At 36.6% G+C, this 26,754-nt stretch overlaps 2 protein-coding genes across 2 annotated transcripts in view; one reads left to right on the forward strand and one right to left on the reverse strand.

Annotated features, from left to right (window-relative positions):
• The window catches only part of LOC140234513 (small ribosomal subunit protein eS12-like), a 124,642-nt gene that overhangs the window by 53,208 nt on the left and 44,680 nt on the right, over positions 1-26,754 (forward strand). The window lies entirely within an intron of this gene.
• Positions 21,325-26,754, reverse strand: part of LOC140234156 (regulator of G-protein signaling rgs-2-like) — a 32,508-nt gene continuing 27,078 nt past the window's right edge. The window contains exons 3-6 of the mRNA XM_072314231.1: positions 26,161-26,244; positions 23,244-23,305; positions 22,365-22,531; positions 21,325-21,698 (exon numbers count right to left, since the gene is read on the reverse strand). Coding sequence (XP_072170332.1) covers positions 21,516-21,698; positions 22,365-22,531; positions 23,244-23,305; positions 26,161-26,244 — 496 coding nt within the window. The 3' untranslated portion in view covers positions 21,325-21,515. The remainder of the gene's footprint in view (positions 21,699-22,364; positions 22,532-23,243; positions 23,306-26,160; positions 26,245-26,754) is intronic.

Below are 26,754 nucleotides of genomic sequence, written 5' to 3' on the forward strand. Positions count from 1 at the left end.
GGAGCTGTTTTCCGTGGATCCGACCGACATATCCTTGCTCCTGTTCACCAACGCTGCTAAATGTTAGGCACTAAAATAATGCATAATCTTTCTACAAAGAATTGCAAACTTTTGTCTCTGTAGCCAACCTATGGCCCCTCATTATTGTTTTGTGAATTTTATCTTTTACATTTACTTACTTTTGACTTCTTTCTTTTTTTATTTCTTATCTTTTGTGATTGTATATCCCTTTTGTAAATAGTTCCTTTTCTATCCATACACCCTTGCTTGTTATAAGGGTCTGGCTGATTTAACCACTAATAGTATTCAACTACTGATAAAATTTCTATCAAACTATATGAAACGTACTTAAGAATTGAATTTCATAAGAGGTCTGTCATTATCTTAAAAAAAGATAAATAAATAGAAAAAAAAATCATTAGAAGAAGACGTTGGAAACCTGAAGCTTCATTTCAACCGAAACTGTACCATCCCTTTAAGAGGAGCACGTAACTATTTTGGTGGATAACAATGCTAGTAGGCCTACGTTTTATTTATTTTGTTGTTTTCTGTCAAAGAAAAACCCCACCAAATTATGTCGCATGTGCATATATAATAGTGGTATATTCGTGGATAATGGGAAATTGTAAAAGTGAAAAGTTTTTTGGAAAATAAACTTACCTAAAATGGGGAAAACAGGAAAAAAAAAATCTCATTCAATAGCACACTTGGGGTCATCCCACAAGACCCACACCAAAAATAGGTCCATTAGTCACACAGACCATGAGTTATACCGCTTTCGAGTCAAACAGCCCATGAGGTTGACACTACGCACAAAAGGCTCACGAGACCGACACTAAGGAAAGAAGGCCCACGAGACCGACACTACACAATTAAGGCTCACGAGACCGAGAGTATGCAAGAGGCTCACAATACCGACACTAAGCAAAGAAAGCCCACGAGACCGACACAAGGCAGAGAAGGTTCACGAGACCGACAGGATGAACAGCGCCATCTACATGTCAATTACCTGTACAGGGTGTTCCAGGAAGAGGAAAATTACATGCTGGCGGGTGCAATTTCGTCACGCTGTCGAGCGAGAGATTCTAACTAATTGAACAGCACCATCCACGACATAAAGTATGTATTTCTACATGTGTGGCTTTTAGGGGGCAGTTCTGTCACGCTACGGGGAGCGACATTGTTACCAATTTTTTAGAAATAAAATTGTCCTCTTCATGGGACCCCCCCCCCAAAAAAAAAAAAGAAAGTATGAAAAAATAATTGAGGACAAGAATGATGTATGGTTTAATTTTAGATGCTATTAGATGCTATTTTTAATAGGCTTTCCCAATTTCTAGCTAGACGGTGGACAGGATGTAAGTGTTTCTCGCCCTTTTCTTTCTCGATTAAGGAGACCTTATCAAATATCCTATCCGCCTGCTTACACCCGCTTGATTAGAGTTCAATTTGTAATTTTCCCTGTAAATACTAGTATAATGTATGACATTCAACGGATTAAAACGTTTTACATCGCAGCGATTCACCTCGATTTGTGGCTAGTGTTTTTAAAATTATTCTCCTCAAAACGTTTCATTTTTCAGGAAATAGAACAGTATTGTTTTCATGAATGCATCTTTCCCCCCCCCCCCCCCCGAATCCTCTGAATGCTATACCTTGATATTATAGACGATTACATTATTTTATTTGAATCTATACTAAATCAACACCTTTGCAGATGACTATCCCCTCCATATCATGTAAAGCAGGTGTGCACTGCAACAATGACCATTTTGTGAAAAATATTTTCTTGTAAACTTTATTTAACAGCTGGGTATTCATTTTTTTTTTCTAGTTTGTTGATGTGAATATCCACATCATTTTATTTCATTTTTTTTTTCTAAGTAGGATTACACCGGTATGTGTTTTGCGGAAAGGGAAACGAGGGTGTTTTGGCATTTTCGAAATTAATGAGGAGAGATCTCATGCACACTTTTACTGAATTTTGTTAATGTTTTCACAAACACTCACATATGCAAACACAATTAAAGACCTTGAACAGTTTAGGGGGTGAGGGAGGGCAACTGACGGGGTAATACCCTAGCAACTCCCCCTTTCCATCTCCAATATCTTCCTTATCTGGACACCCTATACTTGGTCTATAGGTGGCGCTGTTCATTCTGTCGGTCTCGTGGGCCTTCTTTGCCTAGTGTCGGTCTCATGAGCCTCTTTTTCCTAGTGTCGCTCTCGTGAGCTTTGCGTAGTGTCGGTCTCGTGGGCTTTGTTTGCGTAGTGTCGGTCTCGCGAGCCTTTTGTGCATAGTGTCGAACTCATGGGCTGTATAACTCGTGGGCTTATTTTACTTGATGTCGAACTCGTGGGCTTTATTTACTTAGTGTCGAACTCGTGGGCTGTATGACTTGTGAGCTGTATGACTCGTAGGCTGTATGACTTGTGAGCTGTATGACTCGTGGGCTATATGACCCGTGGGTGTCGGTCTCGTGACGTGCACCCGCACACTTTACCCCAGACATTTGCAGCTGATCTACACGGTGTCTCTCTAAAGCTGGATCCAGAGTTACATTATATTTCTCAGGAAGAGTAATATGGACACACCATATAAACCAATCACTTGGGCTGACGTTTTGGTCAATGACCTTTATCAACATGGGACTGAAAATAAAGAAAAAGATACCAGAAATTAAGAGGACTCACAAGTTGTCAAGATCCAAAATATAGTGATCAGTTTAATACATAATAAATCTATATAAAGCGTCGTTTCGTTCATCAACATTTCGTTCATTTTTTTTTTGTCTTGACAACTGCGTCTTCCTAATTGAATACGTGCAGTATTTTGTTTATTTGCAGTCTCTTTTGAACAGTTAATCCAAATCCTTGTCTTCTGCGGTGTTTATTTTTGTCTCTTTCTTCCATTGTATGTAGTTGACACACCGATGCAGAAATGAAATAAAAAACAAATTCTGTGTAAATGGGCATATTTTTGATTTTGTAATTGACATTTAAGAAAGAAATTACTATAATCGGATACGATGTAGGACACAGTAAGATGAATTTAGTAACTCTATTCTAAATTATGCTCAATTTATTGTTTATAGGAATTGTGTAAAAGAACGTAGTGAAGGAAGTAAACGTCTGTACAATGCACATTATTATGTAAAAGATTTGAATTCAGACCTAAGATTTTATATTACCTTAGAGTGGATCCAGGCAAGATTTAGTGACAGTGAATTAAACGGAAGGTATAGTATTGGTTGAGGTGAGGATTCATTTTTTAACTTTTTGAGAGATACTAAGAAATACTTCCTGAAATGTTAAAAGAGCACACGCAATTCTAAAAGGGATTCACAGTTTATCTGGCGAAAATCGGTTAGAAGTGGATGAGATAATATCCCCCCCCCCCCAAGTGAAACAAAGCGATCCCATTAGAAAAGGTTGGTAGCAATTTTTTTTTATAAGGATTGCTTTGTTTTTGATGTCTCAGTCATTAAAAACCAATTTTTATCAAACAAACTTTGGAATCTTCTCGGAGTTGTATGCTCTTTCATATTTCACAAGAGGCCTCTCATTATCTGAAAAACAAAAATCGTCATCAAAAGACGTTGGGCACCTGAAGCTCCATCTCAACCGAAACCGTACGATCCCATTTCCAGAAGAACACGTAACTATTTTGGTGGATAAAGATGTACGTTTTATTTATTTATCTATTTTTGTTTTCTGTCAAATATATATATATATATATATATATATATATATATATATATATATATATATATATATATATATGTTGCGTATTAAATTTCGTGGATAGTGGGAAATTGTAAACCTGGAAAGTTATATGGAAAATAAAGTACCTAAAATGGGGAAAAAAGAAAAAAAATCCCATCCAATAGCACGCTTTACCCCATATTGCTGATATATACACCGAGTCCCTCTATAGCTCGATCCAGAGTTACACATATTTTTCATGAAGAGTAGTACAGAAACACCATAGAAACCAGTTGCTTGGACTGACGTTTCAGTCAAAGACCTTTATCAACATGAGAATGAAAATAAAGACAAAGCAACAAGAAACTATGAAGACGTACAAGTTGTCAAGACGCAAAAACTAATGATCAGTTGAACACATGAATAAATCTATATAAAGCGTCCTTCCACAAAATTTTCGTTAATATTTGTGTCTGGACACCTTGGGCGTCGTCCTGTATAATTGAATACGTGCAGTATTTTGTTTATTTGAAGTCTCTCTTGGACAGGAGTCGTTGAACTAAAACAGTTAATCCAAATCCTTGTCTTCTGAGGTGTTTATTTTTTTACTATTTCTTCCATATCTACTTATGACACACAGATGCAGAAATGTAATAAGAAGTAAATTTTGTTTAAATGGGCATATTTTCGATTCTGTAATCAGACATTTATGGGAAAATACTATAATTGGATAGGATGCAGGACACAGAAAGATGAATTTAGTAAACCCGATTCTGAATTACGCTCAATTTATTGTTTATAGGAATTATGTCAAAGAACGTAGTGAAGGAAATAAACGTTTGTATATACAATACACATTATTATGTAAAAATTTGAATTCAGACCTAAGATTACCTTAGAGTGGATCCAGTCAAGATTTATATAGTGAAAGTGGATTAAACGGAAGGTGTAATATTGGTTGAGGTGAGGATTCATTCTTTAACTTTTTGAGAGATACTAAGAAATACTTCATGACACGTTAAAAAAAAAACATACAATTCTAAAAGGGATTCAATGTTTATTTGACGAAAATTGGTTAGAAGTTGATGAGATATATCACCCAAAGTAAAACACAGCGATCCCATAAGAAAAGGTGGGTAGCAATTTTTATAAGGATTGCTTTGTTTTTGATATCTCAGCCAATTCAAAACCAATTTTCATCAAATAAACTTTGGAATCCTCTGGAGTTGCATGCCCTTTTATATTTCACAATAGGCCACTCATCATCTGAAGGGAAAAACAAAAATCGTCATCAAAAGACGATGGACTCCTGAAGCTCCGTTTCAACCGAAACTTTACGATCCCTTTTCCAGAAGAAGGACACGTAACTATTTCGGTGGATAAAATTAATGTACGTTTTTATTTATTTATCTATCTTTGTTTTCTGCCAAAAACAATATATTATATATATATATATATATATATATATATATATGTACATATATATATATATATATATATATATATATATATATATATATATTATATTTATGTTGCGTGTGCATTGTATTATATTTTGTGGGTAATGGGAAATTGTAAATGAGGAAAGTTATATGGAAAATAAAGTACCTAAAATGGGAAAAAAGAGAAAAAATCCATGCAAAGCACGCTTTACCCCAGACATTACTGATCTACACGGTGTCCCTCTAAAGCTGGATCCAGAGTTACATATATTTTTTCAGGAAGAGTAATATGGACACACCATATAAACCAATCACTTGGACTGACGTTTTAGTCAAAGACCTTCATCAACGTGACACTGAAAACAAAGAAAAATATACTAGAAACTAAGAAGACTCACAAGTTGTCAAGATACAAAAACTAATAATAAGGTGAACATGAGTATATTATGAATAAATCGCTAGTGTTGTTCATCAACCTTTTTGTTCATGTTACATTGTCTTGAGAACATGTGGGTCAGTGAACACCTAAATAAATCGCTATAGCGTTGTTCATCACTCCTTTCGTTCATTTCAATGTCGTGACAACATGTACGTCCTTCTAATTACGTGCTTTATTTTGTATATTTGCAGTCTCTCTTATAGTAGTCTTTAAACTAACAAGTAATTCAAATCATTGTCTTTCGCGGTTTTTATATATTTTGGACTCTTTCTTCCATGAGTGGTTATAACACACCGATGTAGATCTCTCTATGTTACATGTATATTTATGCATAGATAATAATGTATGGTATACACACATAATTATGTTCGTAATTTTATACGTTATTAGATGGGACCTGCAATCAGACATTGTTATTCGTCAACATACCTCTTCTCATATTTTCTTCGGAGCCCCAATTAGAATTAGTTTATCATTGGCCATTTTATTCATTTGCAGTAATATTAGGTATAAGAGTATTGGAGTATTACACCCAATGGTAAATAAGGTAATGAGTGTAAAGATATTTGGATGACTCAATTTATGATAATACACTTTTGCTTGATTCTTTGGATTCTTTTGTTCAATTGGAATAAAATATTACAATATAATCTTGCAAGAGGAATGATGGTAGAACAAAGCAATATAATTCTAAGCTTTTTCATCGAAAATTAAAGATCTTTATGAAAAAAATTTCGAACAATATAATTTTGTGTTATTTGTCATTATAGAGAAACTATACTATGTATGTAATTTTATGTTGACAAGCAAAAGAATCAAAATATATTGGAAAGTAAATTCATGCTTTAATGTGGAGTATTTTTTATTTTGTAATCGACATTGTTTTGTGAAACTGTTGCTGTTTTTTATGCGATATAAGGAACAGAAAGATAAAGTTAGTAAATTTTATTCTGAACTATGCAGAATTTATTGTTGATAAGAATTATGCCAAAGAACGCAATGAAGGAATGAAAATTTTGTTCAATGCACATTATTTGGTTAAAGATTTGAAAACAGAAGTAAGATACAGTGTATTATATCAATTTAAAGTGGAACCAGACAAGATTTGGTGAAAGTGGCTTAAAAAGAACGCGTACCTATCTCGGTTATTTACATTAATGTACATTTTATCCTTTTTTTTTCTGTCAAAATAATTGTGTTGCTTGTGTTTGGAATTTTCCATTTTCCTCATGTGAGTAACTATATAGTTCCTCATATCAGAAATATGAAACAATTTGAATTAGTTGTTGTTTTTCGATGTTTTTGTGGGGTTTTTTTATAGTATGTTTCGACCTTTCTTTGTATAATATTCCTGTAAGTTTCTGACACCAAACTTTTTCTTCTTTTTTTTTTTTTTTTTTTTTTTTTTTTGTTGAAGATGCACAGATCCGTGGAAAACATCCTCTGGATGAAGCAAGTACCAGAATGGAAATAAAATAAAATAAATGATGATATGACCACAACATAATCACACTTCCAAATTCGAACAGAAAGTGACTGCATGGCAATCATCTTTTTGGTTGTCACCAAATGTCAAATCAAATACTCTACATGAACAGTAAACCGCGCATAAATCGAACTCAAAGAAGCGATATTACCTATAAGGTGATGTTCAAAAAACATGTATATACTTTGTTATTGTTTTCAATTGTTTTCATCTCTTTTTGATCGAATTTCTCTTGAAATAGTTATTTGATAAGGCCCATTAGACAAGACTGATGTAAGGCTACATGTAATTGTTTTTCTGTGTGTGTGTGTGTGTGTGTGTGTGTGACTGTGTGTGTGTGTGTGTGCTATGAAAATGACATTCGGTTGTATGATTATTCTTTTTCTTATGGAGAAGTCGTAACTTCTTGTGATTACAGTATCTATAAAATTTAAACGTCAAGAAAACTCACGCTCGTCGAGTTGCAGTGCCAATTGGGAAAAGGGTCAGCCAGAATACGCCTGAATCTGTCTCCTTTTTCCTAATTTATAGTTTGACATAAGAAACTGGCATGGTGGTATCTTTCGAAGACCATAATTTCCTATGAACCTACTGTAGAAATGGGAACATATACTAAAACTGCATTAACTTGCACAAAAAAAAAATAATAGTAATAATAATAATCCTCCCAGTAACATCTTTCATGTGCGATTTCGCATGGATAGCTGTAGGCCTACACATTTAGCTCGGTCGATGCATGCAAGATGTGCCGTTCTCTAGTTATGACGTCTGCATATCATTATCATAAACTAGACCGGAAACCATTTTTCCTATTTTGGCGAGGAAGCGCTCGCAAACTGCTCTATGTATGTCATGTTATTTCATCATAATTACGTATAGTGGAAGACAAATGTTTTATAAAAATTACAACTGTATGTACTAGAGTAAGAATTTATCTTTCGACAATTGAAACAGCTTGAAATTTCATTATTTGCTTGCAATACCTCTTTAATTTGCCGGTCTTGTGGGTCTTGTTTATAAGTGTCAAACTCATGGGCTGTATGACTCGTGGGCTGTATAACTTTGTGGGTTGTATGAGTCATGGTTTGTATGACTCGTGGGCTGTATGAGTGTTGGTCGAGTTACGTGCACACCGTAAAACCACCATCTGTTAGTAAGCTGCAGATGATAATGTAATTTGCATACATGTATGATTGAACTCATTAAATCTTTCACAGACAGCTGTGTGTAAGTAATCGCATTTTCTAACGTAGTCGATTTCTGCAATGTCGTAGGGATATCTTTAAAAAATAGCTGTATAAGACTCAATATATATCGTATAGGCCCCTACATGTGTGTTTGTACATAAATTATGCATATATTGCTATTATTTTCTCATAAAACGTTACTCAGGAACAACGAGATATTTCATTATTATTCTTTAATTGTGCATTTCAACAGTAAGAATGGATTTGCAAAATAAATACATATACGAGAATAATTATAGTGTATAGAACCCTTTCTTGGGCAAATTTGGGCGAGCATTAGGTCATCAAGAAACGTTTGCATAAACGTACACATGAAATCTGATAAAATTGTAACAACCTGTACAAGCTGGTGCATGTGTATCAATACACTGTATGTTCCGTTATAATCTTGCGGATGCCCAGAATATTATACATTGCATAATTATTTTGTACATTCTCGACATACATTGTATTGTATTCTTGCATGTTTCGTTGTTTTTCGTCATTGACATACAGGTGTATTGTACTAAACGCTTAACTTTGGAGAATACATCCTACAAGCTTTGCTTTTTAGCAGGTTCCACATATTTTTACACACCATTTGTGACCGTGCATCACAAAACGAACAAAAAGTCGCACGCCTCAATTGATTTTACGCGAGGACTAAAAAAAGGTGAAATGGGTCAACCGAGTCAATCTTGAATTTTTCATATTTTCTGAGAGAGCTATCTTTCTTCTACATTATTCTTTAGTTTGGGATCATAACACGAATGGGAAAGTGTGTTTTCAGCAGTTTTTCTACAACCGTTTTTGGGGGGAGAATGGAATAATCAAGTGTGTCTCAGAGTCCCCTTTTCATTTCTTGAAATCCTTTGCACACTCTTCACTTTCAGGTCTAATAACTTTTAAAAGGATAATGCTACTGCTTTGAAAGTTAATATTAATCACGGATAGAATGTGTTGACAGAGCATACTTAATTTCAGCTCAATCTGATAATTCTTTCATTGTTGTTGCTCCCGTGGTTTACATCCTGTGTTTTGTCCCCTTCACTGCACAGCTAGCACGGCTTGGTAAAGATTAAGCGCTTGAATAGACCCTGTACTTTTCTCAGTTCACACTTTTCCAGAGTGTGTGCTTTCTAAGTATTTAGATAGGTTAGGGGAGTCTATTTGAATTGAGTTATACATCATTTTAAAGCTGAGAGTCTGCTGTTTAAGAATCTGCCCTTAACTAAAAACCCATGTCTGGCGACTTTTTGTCGGTTTTGTGATGCAGGGTCACATTTATAATTACGTGCTTATGAATTTGTGTAATTGTACCTTAAATTGACTGCAGTGTTAAACGTATACATGTATATATTAAATGGAATGTAAAATTTGTAAATAAATGTGGAAAATGGAATTAAGAATAGATATCAAATCTACGTTGCATCTCCTACAAGAAAGCATGCTGTGATTATTACGACATGCGTGTACTCATGATGGACGCTGTTCACATACAGACATAATTTCGGATTATAGGCCCTTATTGCAAACGAAAACATATTTCAGGACGTACAGTCCATGTACCAGCAGGCCCAAAACAATTACCTCTTGCCAATATTAGTATGGCACTGTGCTCATGACAAGCACTGCCTATTTGTGTCGATGTTTAATCACTAGTATATCATTGGGTTTTTCTATGAGAAAATTGTATGTAAATCATTGTGTAAAAGCAAAATGCAATTATCGGGTCTGGTAGAACAGACTGATATTTTTGACTGAATGAACATCTACCGATTTTGCGTGTCGCTTTTATTGTGGATAATCAGAGATAAAATTACAGTGTACTCCATTCCAACATTTTTAGGCTTTTGTTAATCGAAGTATACGAGCACTTGACACGAATTAAAGAAAAGACAAAAAACAATGCTGTTGAAACGCAGCACGCCACAAACTTGTGTCGTGTACTTTAATCAATGAACCCGAAGTTGGTAAGTTTGCACCAGAACACAAACACAACCACAATGGCAGTCAAAACTACGAGTTTAGCAACCGCACTGAGGGGAAACAAATATTGATCAAAATAAAATGAGAAGGATTTGTGCCAGAAAATAAAGAAAAAAGCGACTACAAACTTTCACCAAATCTAGCTTCTTTTTCACTGTGCCGTTATTTCCACGAATACAGTACTGCATGGCTAGGCGAAGTTTGAACCACTGTTTGTACCCATGATAACACACAACAATTTTCTAAAATGCCCAAGCTGTACAGTACTTGAGTGTTTTTTGTCTCTTTGTCTATGGCTATCAGCCATGCTCTTTTTAATTTTCTTTGCCCGAACTACTTGCTGGACTAAAAAAAAAAAAAAAAAGCTTTCGAGCAAGGAACAGTTATGTCAGCACCCAGAGAAACTTCATTCCACCGTACAGTATATCGGCCGATGAAACCGCAGACTAACTGCATTGCGAGTCAGACGGAGTGATAAAGGTTTTTTTTTTTCTCTCTCTCTCCTCTTAGTTTTGAGCATAGTACGTTCCTACGAAACATAGACAGAAAAGCTTAATTTCAGAGTTTTGCAGTTTCGAGACAGGAAGAAAATTATTCGTACTGACCGCACGTTTCTCTACGCTATCGAAAGAGGACAGTTACAAAGCAAATGGTCATGATGGTAAGGCCCTGAAACACGGTTTACCCATATACATGTACATGTAACTTTCAATTCTTTTCATTTTATCGCACAAAGTAATGTGAAAACCAGGGTTAAAATCAAAGCAACCAATTCAAAATTTCTTCATTTCCAGACCACATGAGCATCATGTATCTATCTGTCTGTCTATCTGTCTATATGTATGTCTGCAGGGGATGGGTAGACAGAATGAGTGAACGTTGAATTGAAAAAAGAAAAGTTACCGTTGTTAAACACCGAAGTCGAAAGTGGTGCTGTGAAGTAGAAATTATCACGAAACTCGAACACTCATTCCGTTCCGAAGGTGGCGGAATTCCCTTAATTGCACATTCTCAAATGAACGTAATACACCCCTTCAACCTCCTGGCATAAAAAAAAAAAACGCCAAAAAAACAAAAAGCATAGGTGTCAGTCAGTAAACATAACAGACAGCCTAGAGACTAAAACGTCTGAAGAGATGTATTAATCTTATCATGGTGTCACTTGATAATGAGCCATTTGTTTGCCAATGACAACAAAATCACCTGAAATATTTTTCTTTCTTTTTTTTTGTTATTGTGTAACATCTGTCTACACTCACCAGTTGCAAGTTGGAGGCAAGCTATCGATACTTGAAAAGCTAAACTCGTTATTCCACACCTCGCAAACTAATGCGAACAGTGTTGCAATAGAAATTGCATATTGCACAAAATGACGCGGTGTGCCCCGCCTCACTACGAACATAAAATGTCATGTATGATGTATGTATTCATGGTGTTCTAAGCACAAAATGAAAAGTGAGAATCTTTAAGGAATAGCTGTTGTTCCTATTCATCACCACATTGAACACTTCGATCTTTGTGCATGACGATTGTGATCCATTCCCTCAGTCAGAGTGGATGGAAAAGAAAATAATAATGCATTTTCGCGGATACGAACACACCATGCATTACAGTGGAATCTCGATATAAAGAGATCTGATATATCAAAATACCTGATATAAGAAACTATTTTCTCCGGTCCCAACGAATTTCCTTTTTTTTATTGTTTATTGTCTACTGATATAACTAAATATCTGATATAAAGAACTAATTGTTTTGGTCCCAAGGATCTCGTTATACTGAGTTTTCACTGTACTGCCTCTGTATGGAGACAGGAAATGACCATGGTACTGTGAAGAGAAAGTGTATTCACGTTTTGAGTCAACTCCATCCTGCTCCAAACGACTCCTCCGTTGACTCTTACTAATTGTGAAATTCAAACACACAATTACATGCTCATGATATTATTTCGCTTCGCTTGTGACGGAATGGTAATGAATAAAATAACGACACAAGGGTTGTATTTCAATCACACCCACATTCCTTGCTTATCATATGATTCATATTTTGTTTGATGTAACTTCATAAATAAGTTGGTGGGTGAGAAAAAGCGATATGTTGCAAACCTTGCAAGCTACCCGCTGCGTCTGCCATTCTAATGCGACTTGCCTAAAAAATGAACGGTGCTGATTTGGATTTTTTCATGTTCATCCGCCTAACAATATTATTTCTAAAGTCTCTTTGCAGAAGGTGAAAATGAAGATAAGAGGTGTTAATTGCACGTTATACATCATCTGGGTATACCTTGACGACACACACACACACCCTCACACACACACAAACAAACAACAACAGTCCAATGGTTTCATACGGACCGTCTTCCTTTGCCTTGACAACCACACATACACACAAACACACACGCACACATTTAAACGTTAAGAATCGAAGTACTACCGGGTGGCATCGTATCATGCTGGTAAAGTTTATCATTCATTCGGTATTAAACATGGCGTAAGATACTGACGGGCTTTAAAGCGAGAAATATTGATCATTCTTTCGGGTTCATCCCACGAGACCGACACCAAAAAGTCATACAGCCCACGAGTTTGATATTGAAAAAAAAAAAAAAGGTCCGTGAGTTTGACACTTAGACAAATAAGGCCGTTGAGTGCAACACTAGGTAAAACCAGCCCACGAGTTGGACATTATACAACACGGGACTTTATGTGTCGGTCTCGTGGACCTTGTTTGCTTATTATCAAACTCATGGACAGCATGACTCGTGGGCTGAATGACTCGTGGGCTGCATGTCTCGTGGGTGTCGGACTCGTGACATGGTCCCATGCTTTCTCCCTCACTTCTCTTTTCGCACTCTTCCACGTGAACACACCCACGGTCAAACATACACACCATTACTGTTACATTGTATAGATGATGACTGGTGGGGGATGGAACATACCGAATGTGCCACCCGAAGGGTTTGAAATGCTATTGAGGGAGGCTATAAGTCCCGAGACGAAGTCGAGGGACTTATAGCCTTCCGAAATAGCATTTCAAACCCTGAGGGTGGAACGTTTGGTACATGTTCCCGACAGCAAAAGTCATCATCTGTTATATTATATGGGTTAGTCAAATACGTCAAATGCGTCAACGTCAACCACCAGCGCAACGCACTCGATCGCTCGCTCGCGCAGAGCCAAATTCACTGTGGGCGCGCGGTCCTACACCTTCTGTCATTTGTTACGTGAAAATGTTTTCCCATGGAAGAACATTACAAAAATGTTCGCCCATGGGCGAACATAACTAATGTTCCTCCATCACGTGACTGTGTTTAGCCAATCACTAACCGGTATTTGAGTAACCCATTTAATATTGTACAATGTACTATAAATCACCATCATGGGTCTATGTCCCTATCCTAAAGTTACGATATTTGGTTTCCTTTTTCTTGTGGCAAGAGCACTTAAATATGGAGCGGAACAATTATAATGACAAACCCAACTTTAAGTATTTGCAAGCACGCTGTAAATAAAACACAAACACAACATTCATCGCAAAAAAAAAGAAATCTGCAACATATAAATAAAAGCATAAGGTGGCAAAGTATAGAGAGCCACAAAAAAAAAAGTCCACAAAAGTGATGGTACTGTATCGTCTCTCATACATCAACGCCTCGGTTGCTGCAATTTTACCATCAATAAACAAAGGAAACAATTCGCAAAATTTGCACCATGTGTTTTTCCAGTCCCTCAAAAGGTTAGTTGCAAATTTGCTCTCAGTCCAATTGAAAATGAGATTGCAGCATAGCATACAAAAAAACAACAACATAAGACAAAAACGGCATTAGTATGACGCCGTTAGCAAAAAGGAGGACAAAGAACATCAAAAAGCAGCAATTCGTTTCTTACTACATCACTAGAATCCCTGTCGGACCTATAGCGGATGTGTTCAAGTGACCTTGGCATCGGAGGTTATAACCGGCCTTTGCATGACCTACATGGACATTGTTTTTCTTTATACTTGTATTCCTTTGGCATATGATTTGGATATGTATTCAAAAACAAATCCGAAATACCATCGCAAGAATACCTACGCCAAGGTCTTCAAGTACTATAAACGTACAGATCAAGCTATCATTTTTACACACACACACACACACACACACACATACACACACAATGTAACAACTGAGAAAAAGGTTTTGATTTATATCAAGAGTGGTATTCTGGACAGACACCGTCTAATTCAATTGAAGAATATTGTCGCACTAATTGCCTTCATGGCACGTCCAAGGAAGAAAGAATGATCTATACTTTGACCGTATCAACCAACCTTACTGGTGTCGAATTTCAACGAAGTGCGTTGGTATTCCCTGGTAAATACATTTCTTTCCGTACAAGATTCAGGCTTACATTTCCCCAACATACATCGTCAGTGCAATTCTTTTGTCAACAAAGAACATAAATTCATTTACGGTATACCCTGATGGCGATTTTGTTCCCACTGTCCCGGTACGTGCAAACAGGTACGAAAGCTCAAGAATGGATCCTCTACAGACAACTCCGATACTGAAATCAGAAACTTTGGTGAGAAAGACACTACAAACCTGTTTAAACATGCTTCGGTTCGATTACTTAGTATCATGCAAACAAAGAGTAAGATAGATAGACAGATAGATAGACAGATACAATAGATAGATAGACAGATAGATAGATGGATAGATGGATAAATAGATAGATAGATAGGCAGATAGATAGATAGAGATAGATGGATAGATAGATAGATAGACAGATAGATAGATGGATAGATAGATAGATAGATGGACAGATAGATAGACAGACAGATAGATAGATAGACAGATAGATAGGCAGATAGATAGATAAATAGATAAATAGATAGACTGATAGACAGATAGATAGATAGACAGATAGAAAGATAGACAGATAGATAGACAGAGAGATAGATATGTAGACAGGCAGAAATATAGGCAGACAGATAGGTACACTGTATACGGACAGACAGACAGAGAGAGAGAGAGAGAGAGAGAGAGAGATAGTAATTTAAATACATGTAGTATCTACTTCAGCGCACTAATTCGTCGTTTTGAGAGTATTCGACGGCACTAGAAACTACATTTTCTTTTCACCTCCTAATCTTCATTGAATGCATTAGCTCCTTGAAAGTAACATCTAATTGAATGACAAAACGCCGGTGCTGGTATCGGACTGGTTTCCCCACAAGTTGAAGCTGCACATGCTTGTCTGCATAATTTGATACAGAACCACAATCTACACTGGCACATTGAAACTGGTATGATCGAACACTCAAAGACAACGTACTTAAAATGTTGTAGCTATTCATTTGACAGTTAAGCTTTATTTACTCGAGTTTCGTACACAAATGTATCACCTTGAATTTCTGTTCAACGCAAACTGTATGAAATAGTGCGATTATCTTGCTCAATCTAGCTTTTTCTCTTCACATGAAACACTGAACTCATGAGTAGTAACCATTTTAGTATACTAGAGCTAACAGAACTTCTCAAAAAAGAGCGCACACGTAAAGTTTGACATTAACAATTAGCTTTGTTCAAATCTGGCGATGGGTTCCAAGTCTATCTATACACCAAGGATAACATCCAAAATAAAAGCAATGCCGGAATATTTAGATAGTCCATCACTTTTTTTTTTTTGTTGAAAACATCAGCTTGCAAATCCCATCACACGTTCTACCACTTGGAACAATTGGCAGAAAAGGTTTATTAGTAAGTTTGGTCCCTTTGTTACAGGCAGCTTGACTCGTATGCAAGCTTTTTTTTTTTACTGTCAAGATTGTATCAACACGAACAACGCTATCAAACAGTATTTACAACAGTGTTTAACTATAACGTTTTGTCGCGCTGACCCGTCACGCTTTCAATACACGTCTCCTTTCCGTTGCGAACATTGTAGATACAATATTCGTCTGAACGAGGACAAGGGACACAATCTAGATATCAAAGCTAGAAATAAGACAAGGGATAATGAGTCTAAGTTCAATTCACATGAGGAAAGCAACGCTGATAATCCTTGCCCGAGGTGCATTTCACCTAAGAAACAACCATAGTCCAACCACATGCAAGTGCCGTCCTCGTATTTGGTTTAAATTCACTCGGTGCATTTCACTGCCGAACACATTACTTAAACTGTAATCAGCGGTAGATGACTCAACGTACATGTAACAAATATATTGTTCTCACGGGTGTCTTATTAAAGGTATTTAGGATTATCTTCACGAATGCTTATAGATCATTGTTATGAGAGTTCACCTCATCAGTTAACATGTCAAGAATGTTTGTTTTGTTTACAAGACTTTCTCTTTGATAATAGTGATAATGATAATAATAATAATAATAATAATAATAATAATAATAATAATAATAATAATAATAATAATAATAATAACAAAACAACAGAATAAAGGTTAGCATAACAGAGACCGGTGGTACGAGAGTAGAAACGTTAATATTGTCACGGCAACAATACTATCGACGCAGTGTCAGTAAAGTACCGTTTTCCAATCTCTGGTACACAACGGACGTAGAATGAAGTCCGACGTTATACATTGTAATTCTAATCCGAAGTCATCTGTGATTGGGGCATAGCCAGCTAGAACTATAGGCAGTCGTTAAATTTCATTCAGTATTTCGCCTTATTACCGGCACGACACAAGCGCAAAAGTACGATCTCGAAGTCGAGCCGTTCGTATTCATGGCGACAATAATTCATCAATATTTTGATCTGCGACTGCCAGTAGTTTCATGGGGGATCTTTGGTCATCAAGCAATAACGAAAATTGCGATATTATTAGCCCCAAATCCTGCATTCAGTATCTGCTAAGATTGGAAAATGTCTGAATACATATCACTTGATATTGCTGAATGAAAAGTTAAACCCGTCTAAATTCTCGACAGCCACTTTTCATCTCGAAATTCATCGGGTCTTTTTTTTTTATATAGTTACTTCGCTTGCAGTCATCTAATACAGTATGCTGATTTCTTATTTTGAGAAGTAAAACACACACACAAAAAAAATCATCTTTTAGAACCTCTATGACTTTGTTTCTTTTAATATTTCAAGATTCGGAGAAGTATTGGATCGGTTTCGATTTTTTTCTTTTTAATGTGTAACATTTAATTTTCGAATTTTGAATTTGGGCTGAAAAAAGGGTCCGTCCCTAAATTCCTACTTACAGAGGAGAATCGCTTTCTAATCCTGATTTGAATATCCCAGAAATCAATACTTTCACTTCAATAAAGAGATCTCCAGGTGAAAATAACTTACATAAAGACGTAACCAGAAACTAAAAGAAGAGAGGCCGAGAAGTCTGAGTTTCAATTTTTTTCGAATTACTTATCAAAACTCAACCACTAATAAAGATATTGTTGTCGCCTCGAATTTGTATCATTGCTTGTCATATCAAAACTTAAACAAATTGTTAAACCACCGAATGGGGCTATCTGTTAAAATTTACTCAACACGACTTCAGCTTATAATCGAAACACGCGAAATGAAATCGAGTACTCTCATTTCCTCGTCTATAGTACCGGAGATTCCCGATTAAAGTAGAAAATAAAATAGTAGAACACAGGTTATACGGCTAGCAGGTGTGCCTTTTTGGTGTCTTCAGTTCAGTGCGTGAAGAACGTTCAGGCTTCGACGCTATAATCCGAACAAGAACCCTTTGGAAATGGCTTTCAAAGAAAGTTGTGAATAGAGACGAGTTACATTCAACATGACATCCCTGCAACCCTCATGAATTATGTCTGTCAGACTAAATTCCATTATCCCGCATGGGCCTTTGTCACACATGGAGTCACACTTTGTCATTCTACTCTATACTAGAAGACCACTTTTTCACGGCTTTCAGACTAAATTTGAGTTTATCTTCGTTTTGAACATATCTCACAAAACCATGGACATAAATCTGTAACATAGAACAACATACCATTCCGGTTCATCTCAAGAAAAACTGCCAGACTTGCTTTCCGCATGGCTGACACTACATGTAGATGTGGGAATTTTTCGAAAGGCGAAAAGACGAATGCTGATCAAAATCATATATGTATGAGATGCATTGCTAATGAAAATTGTGGCACGGTATGGTACTAGAAAAGAGCAGTACAGGGAGAAATATTGATCCGTTTGTAGACGTCAGGTCTTACTTGATAGGTCTGTGTCCTATTATCGGCAAAGAGACCTAAGAATATCTACTCGTGCGTGACTATTTAGAGGGATGACATGCATCTCTTGTAGTCCTAAAACGTTCACGGCTGATTGAGCAAATGGGGGCATTTTTTCCGCCGTGGGCGGCACTGATATTTTCACAATATTTATGAAACTATTCATTGAACGCATACATCTTTACTGAGCTCACGTAGTGAACTGGGTCAAAGATTTCCGTTCTTCTCTGTCGACTGGGACTTCGTAACGAACAACCAAACGATCCTAATGTCGGTGTCCTTTTTACATAGTGGCTATGCACTTTGTTTGCACATGATTAAAGAATATCATCTTTTCTTCTCCATCATTATGTGACTTAAACAATTCACTATGAGGATCCACAAATGAAATGTTAATACTTCAAGTATAGAGATAGTGAGCCTCTGTTTATCTTTTTTTTTCGAGTGTTACAAAGAAACATCATTCAACAAGCCTAATACATCACGTGAAAATCTACAAGGCCTGGGCTGCCTGAATCAACCTCTTGACATTTGTACTCTACCAAGACAACCTCCGTAGAATATCTCGTGGAATTCGGCTAAGAATGCAGGCACAAGGAATCGTGGTTTTCGTTTTGTACATCAGTTTGTGGCGTACAGTTGTTTTCTGAGAATAGGTATAAGTCTTTCGTGGTTCGATTTCTTTTCGATCCTTCACGGATACGCAGATGCATCAATCTGTGTTACAAGACATCGCAATGCCTCGGTCTTGCCATCCTTATAAATGTCACTTGCTTGACCCACCTGCCGTTCACTGAACTCATTCGTCGAAAGACTGTCCGGCAAATTCCAATCCATTTGGAGTGCACATGTCAATTCAGTACGCTCGATCACATTCATAAGTGAGCAAGAATTGAGCTCCGGTACTCCCAAAGGTGCACCGTCTGCTCAGCTCCTGCGTGTGTTTGCGCGCGAGTGCGACGATGAAGTTTCTTACACTCCCATGTTCACTGGTAGGTCTAATAAACCAGGTGAGCGTAAAACTCCGTCGTGAAGCCGATTTTGTTCTCAAAACAATCAATCAAGTAAAGCGTCACCATCCTGGCCTCCACGGCCAAGCGGCTAACTAACAAATCAATAAAGAAAGCACGTTCCATCCAAATTGTCATTGGTGGCTGCCGACAGGTAGTGCTCAAACGTGTGAAGGTCTCCGACGAGTTTCCGTATCTTTCGGCCTTGCGTCATGCGCGCTCCATCCAAAATTCGCGAACGAACTAGGGACGCTTTCTCAAGTGAAGCAAACATTCAATGGCTGACGAGGTCAGAATTGGAAAGAATGGTGAAGCACTCTATCACAAACAAAATAGTGGAAATGACACTTACATTCTAGAAGAAAGCTAAAGTGAACATGTGATATTACTTTGTCATGGTTTTCCTGGAAGAAGTACGCTTTTTTTTTGATAAGCTGTTCTTTCAACAGTCTATTAGCTGTTTCCTGTCTGTGTGTTGTTAGTGATCTCAAGGTCCATCACGCCTGTCTTTTTGTTTGGTTTACAAACGAGATATCAACAAAAGGACACTTGAAAACCCGATGCACAAAACGGATGGAATAGAATCAGACACTGACACGAGCGAGCTCTCCGTTTAAGAATGAGGACCAACCTACGAGAAGCACTCCTAGTGTCCGCTCTGTGTCGGCGACCCAGCCGTACGCAGATCATATTCCGGTGTAGAAACATTGCGCGTGATTTGGTAACAAAATGGTTTCAAGTCACACTCACTGCACATGTCGCAACGTGCGGGTTCTACTGGCAAACACGGTTTCCTGATGAAGACCGATGGGAGATGTCTAATTCTCCGTAAAATCGGTCTTTGTGCTTTGTATTTCAAACGATGAATTCCACACACATTTTTCCCCTTAAATTCACTCACTATAATCACATATCTATACAAACACTTATACTAACAAGAAAACAGTCACTCATACCACATGGCACACACACACACACACACACACACACACACACATAGTCATGCATACAAACGCACGCACGCACGCACACACACACACACACACACACACACGATACAAGCAATACGTTCAATACTTTTCATCAAATTATACACCCACACTTACACTCAGACAAACACAAACTCAATCATTTTCAACACCAACTTAGTAAACACGACGCACGCACATTCACAGGAAAACGCTGGTACAATCACGCGCATTCACCCAAACGCATATTCCCGGCCCAAATAGTTTACAGTTGTTACGCAGCTGATTCTATGATGACATGACGACAGTACACGTGATCCTGTGACGAGTGACGAGTCTGCGTACAAGGTACCTCCTTCACTATCTGTCCACGTGATTTATAGCTGACGAACGCGACAAGAATGACACTGTCTCACACCTTATAGTGCATCTGATTAGTGTTCATACTATTCGACTTGGTGGTGATAAGAGTGACACGAAGTGACATGGGTGATAGCACATCGCTAACGGCCGAGATCCATTCTGCACGACGCTCCGACACAGTGTGCTGGTTCATCCAGAACTCGGAGGGCGCACACAAAACATGACGCCCTCTCCCGCATGCTATCGTCGACGTCATAGTCTGGCCTTCCAAATACAGGCGAATTCGCATTTATATAAATTACTGGCTTGAGTCAAACCCCGCGGTGGTCCATTTCTTCCTGGAAGAGAGTGTGCCACCAGCGAGCAGAGCCGAAATGAATAAGTTTCGATGGTCAAGCGATATTAATGTCACATCGTTCCACATACAAAAGAGGAAAACAAGGAGGATAACATGTCTCTTCGGAAAAACAAAGTCATCTAGACAATCATACACAAAGTCATGACGGCATGTTACAAAAAGAGTTTTGCACAATTATGACGTTTTTTAGGATTTATGTTCCATTCACAAAAATAAACAGAAGGGCAAACACGAGGGTAGTCCCTAATGAATAAAGCGTGTTATCCGAGGTACACGTCGCCACTACCTAACGAAAGAGTCGTTTCCATGACGACAGCCAGGATTTCTAGTCAAGGCTCCTTTCGACTCGCGGTCTCCATGAGGTTGCGGAACATTTTGGAATTTAAAAAGCGCGGGAAGGAGTCTCGTAGCATGAGAATGTAGATCTGTTGTTGGGCCTCGTCAAACGCGTGTATGGTCGGGTCCACCATGTTATTATTCACGATCTCTCTAGTGCTCGAGTCCAGACTGACCTGGGAAATGAAACAACAAATAAGAAAGGCGATAGCAATTTAATTTCACTTCGATCAGGAATCTGAGAGATTACACGGATCAGGCGAATGTTTGATTATGATGTGAGCAACAGTAGGAAGATTAACATTCTTTCTCTGTGGCCTATCTTCATAAAAACCTGATAAAGTCGCCGAGCAACGATATCCCGACTTTGGAATACTAGCAGAATTGACTGCATTCCAGCCACTCATTATAGAAATGGCAAGGGAGCATTCCACCAGGAAAGGGCTTTAAGGAATTCGACTGTAGATTTTACACGTACGCAGTTGAACTGACAGTACACCGCACCTTGGGCATTAAATATGACAGGCACGTGCATAGCGTCTTTGATATAATAAGATTCATGAAACAATGAAGTTCTGAATTCTTTAACTTTCCTATATTTGAGGGTGCAACCAGTTATAAATTGATGCACAGTGATGATACCAAAGCCGGTGATGTGCCAGTGAAAATGTATCTTGCTTTTTTTTTTTTTCACGAGCATAATTTAATCTGCACAAAATATATAATTCAATAAAATAAAATGTTATTCTCACTGGTAACATACTTCGATGCTGTCTAATCATATATACGCCAACTGTACTTTGGGCGTGGTACCTCATTAGGGGCCTGGTAGAAATGCTTACCTCTTTCGGTGATAGTATGGATATATAGTCCTCATAGATGAGGCGTGCTTTTTCTTCCACTGCCGCCGTATTGGTCTCCTTATGAAGCTCTTCACACGCGAGCCAAAATAGCAAGTTTTCCTCGCTGTACTCGGAGCGCAGGAACTCTCGGAATTTTCGTCTGCCTTCTGTACTCAACGAGGACCACGCACAAACACAAAGGAAATTGTAGAGATGAATAAATTTTAAGCACGTTACATCTGATGCGCATGGGATAAAGGAGCTAATATGTATTATGATTACAAATTATCATCATTATTTTATTCATACATCTGCTACAGGACTGGTGGGAATGCATAAACCCTCTTTAGAAGATGTCGATACAGATATACATACATACATACATACATTGATTTAAAATAATTCTTTTAATATATTTCACTGAAAGGCAGACACACGTTTAACTGCACAAAATAACTATTGTGCCATCTAATGCGACATCCCTGCATTCATTATTATTTGAGACTTACACATAATTTTATCATCAGTGAAAAATATACTTCTAGAGAGTTTAGTTGATGCCCTTTCACGACGTGTATCAATACGCAATGCATTGCGCTGAAACAGAAAAGCTGCCCAAATTTTGAATATCAAACAGAATGATACCAGATAATGACGTCTGAAGATGACGCACCTGCTTTGTTTGTTTCCTGTGCACCTTACATCTACTCATTGTGACGTCACTTTGATAAAACGCCGGACTGAAAAGTCATGGTTGAAAGAATTCCAACAACGGTGTATTTGGTTCTCCATCATAGAAGCCCCATTATTTGCCCCTTCAGGCCACATTCACATCGTCTCCCAGCCTACAATATGCACAGTCTATCCTTCTGTACTTACTTCCACTACTCATCAACGTGTCAAAAGACTGATGCCAAAGTCGAATTTCTTCCAGAGTTGGCCTGTTTTGGGGGCAAAGGAGAAAATCATCAAAACAATAAATTATTTAGCTCTGTTTGTGATTACAGGAGATTATGTTTGCAATTTATTTTAATTTTTCAGTTATTGTCCCTAATCATCTCGACTGTACACAGGTCACACTATATAGCAAGCATTACCTGATACATTTTTCTTGTTTCTTGATACATTTTCCTTGTTTAATTCAATTTCACTTTCAATTTTTGTAATATTTTCTTTCACGAATATAATGTAAACAAAAATGTTTCGGTAAACCTTAATTTACTACGAAAAATCAAATTTTAGAAACAAATTCAATATATGACTTATAAATACAAAATACAGCGCATTGTTGCACTTTCTCTACCATGAACATATTTCACGTCCCGTTGTTGTTACAATAATCATGCATAATGATGCTTGATTAGAGGACAGTCCTTTCTTTGATACAAACTGACTAAACTGACTAAAATAACTGTTGTCGAGGACCTAAATACTAATATACAAGAGGAGAAAAAGGTGGGAAGGATTCACGAATGACCTGACTCGATTTTTCTTTAAAAAAGGGGGAAATACATTAAAAAATACATACTGATAATAATTACAATAATAACAATAATAATAATGATAATAATTGATAAATTTACAAAGAAAAATTAACAATACAACCATGCATTTCTATTGTAGTTGTCAATACAACACAATATTAAAAATATATTATGTTTAATCATTCATTTAAGAAGGAAAAAAATAATCTGTTTTCATTAACTTTAATTTTCGTTTAAAAAGTTTCAACAAAGATGTGAAGCGCTTCAGATGGTAAAAGGGACAGGATTCCATAATTATGTCAGGTCTATTTCATAGTTTGTGAGCCGACAAGATTCTTTGGTTATTTGAATGAATGCTTTTATCCGCAAACATAATGAAATTTAGAATCGGTGAGTCTATAATACCATTTGCAAATTAAATAATAGTAGGGGACCAAGACTAGGCTTTGGGGACTCCACACTGGATATTACATACATATATATTCTGTGTTACTGCGTTTAGAAACGTCAGTATTAAGAGTTATATGAGTGTTATCTATTATCATTATTATTATCATTATTATTACTACAACTAATATTATTATCGTTGTCTGTCAGAGGACTAATTTTAAAACCACGAATAAGCTGGGCCGTATGCCGTTAACACTTAATCTATAGAGAAGAGTTTTATAATCAATGGTATCAAAGGCCTTACTTAAATCCATAAATATGGCCCTTATAGCATTCTCTTTTTGTGAAAGTTATTTTGTAGCTACTAGCTTATCTATTAACGTTATCTATTACGACGGGAAAGTCAGATTAACAATTTTTCGTAAAGCCAAACTGGGATTGGTTAAGGGTGTTCTTAACTGTCAAAAAGGGAAACTAATGTTTTGTTTAAAAAAAAAAAATCTTCAACTTCTTTCTTTCTTTTTTTTTTTTATCAGAGAGCAATAATGAGAAAGGGAATGCGTTGGTTTTTTTCATATTTATTTAGATATGGTTATCACTTTTGCAATATAGGTAGGATGGGTATATATCATGGAATAGATACGACATTGAACACAAAAATGCAATTGCATAAACTACCTGTTTTAGTAATTTCGTACCAAATCCACCATATATGCAGTTGGCATTTCGGACTGAAATTATTTAACAATATACATAATTTATCTCTGTGCTGTGGCATTGAGAAATATTGTTTGTTTGTTTTTTCTTTCAACTATATACCATATGTAATAATGAATTCTACGGTGCGGTTGTACTTTATTCATAATTTTTCCACAGTGAACTTGTATCACTCTCTGCATTTTGCCGTCCTTGTAAATTATGCAGTATCTTCAATTTACGGTAATTTGTAAGTTTATTCTGAAATTGTTTATACTTCATCTTTTGATATTTTCACATTGTTTATAAGTTCAATATTTTCAATTCAATACATTCAGTTAACACACAAATGACTTAGTTCACTACCAGTTTTAATTGAATTTAATATTCCTTATGTTATTTAAGGCTCTTTTTCAATGTTTTTAAACGGCTTAGTTCTTACTAAATGTATATTCTTATCATAATATTGTTTTAATTTCAATAGTTATAAAGTCTAACCCATGTGCTCTGTTTACATTTTTTTCTTCATAAACATATAAAAAAACTGTTAATTTTAAATCATCATTAAAGGCTGTTACATTGCCAATACATCTTGTCCTAAACATCACTTATTTTGATTTGGTATCATTGATACTTTGAAAAAAAAAAGGTAATACAAGACAAACTGGGAAATTGCTATATGCCTATATTATATATATATATATATATATATATATATATATATATATATGCCTATTGCTGTATGCCTATATTATTATGCCTATATATATATATATCATAATACAAAACATTACTGAAGTTTATTGCTAATTCCCTCATAGTTTATGAAATGTTTCATTTTCATTTCTCCTCCTCCTCCTTCTGCAGCTCTTCTCATCTTCCTATGTATCCTTGTTTATATTCTATTTCTAGAAACTTGGCCTCACACCATGAAAACGCATAAATTAATGACTGCAATGATGCCCTGACAATAGGAGGCCTAAGTGAAAAAATATAGGCGGTTTAATTAATAAATAAATGTGTTCTTCTTCCCTTTCCCATTGAACGCATCTTTACCAGTAAAAGCTCTCTTTCTTGTAGCTACTAAATAATGGATCATTTCTTCGAAAACAAACCACAATAAACATACTGGGACTCTGTAAACGAAAACAGGACCTTTGGAAAGAGTCCTCGTTGAGGATATAGGTCTGGTTCATTTTTTTTTTTACAGCGAGTATTTTACTTACATCTCGTTGGAATCCCCGTTGACAATTTCAAGTGGAGTGGATTTCTTTTCGTTTTGCCTACTGGAGTTATTTCTCATTGTCAGGCTGTGGAATACATGGAAAACAAGAAAGTTCGATAGTAGATTTCAAGACAAACATAAAATGAAGATATACTGTATAACACAATGAAGATCCTGCACATTATAGCACAATAAACATATTGTCACAGTTATGATAGAGTACATGCATTACTGTTAGAATAGCCACAAAAAATGAATGTTGTGGATGACAAATGTGTATGATTATGACACGTCTTAACATAATATCCAACCAATCCATCTTCCCATGTTGGACAACAGTGACAAGTGGAAGGAGGGTGAGGTCAGGAGCGATTCATTTTTTCTTGACACTCCGTATTTCGAATCGTAAGATCAGGGAGATAAAATGAAGATATCAACCGTGCCGTAGTCATTTTAGTCCATCGGGGATCGAAATATAATTAGTATGTACTTATGAAAGCGATTGTACATAGAAAGCATGACAAAGGGAAGTATATTATTTGAACAATTTTATTTAGTCCGCAGATTACTCCTAAATGGGGGGGGGGGGTCCTTC

Source organism: Diadema setosum, chromosome 10 (genome assembly GCF_964275005.1).
Source record: "Diadema setosum chromosome 10, eeDiaSeto1, whole genome shotgun sequence".
NCBI lineage: Eukaryota > Metazoa > Echinodermata > Echinoidea > Diadematoida > Diadematidae > Diadema > Diadema setosum.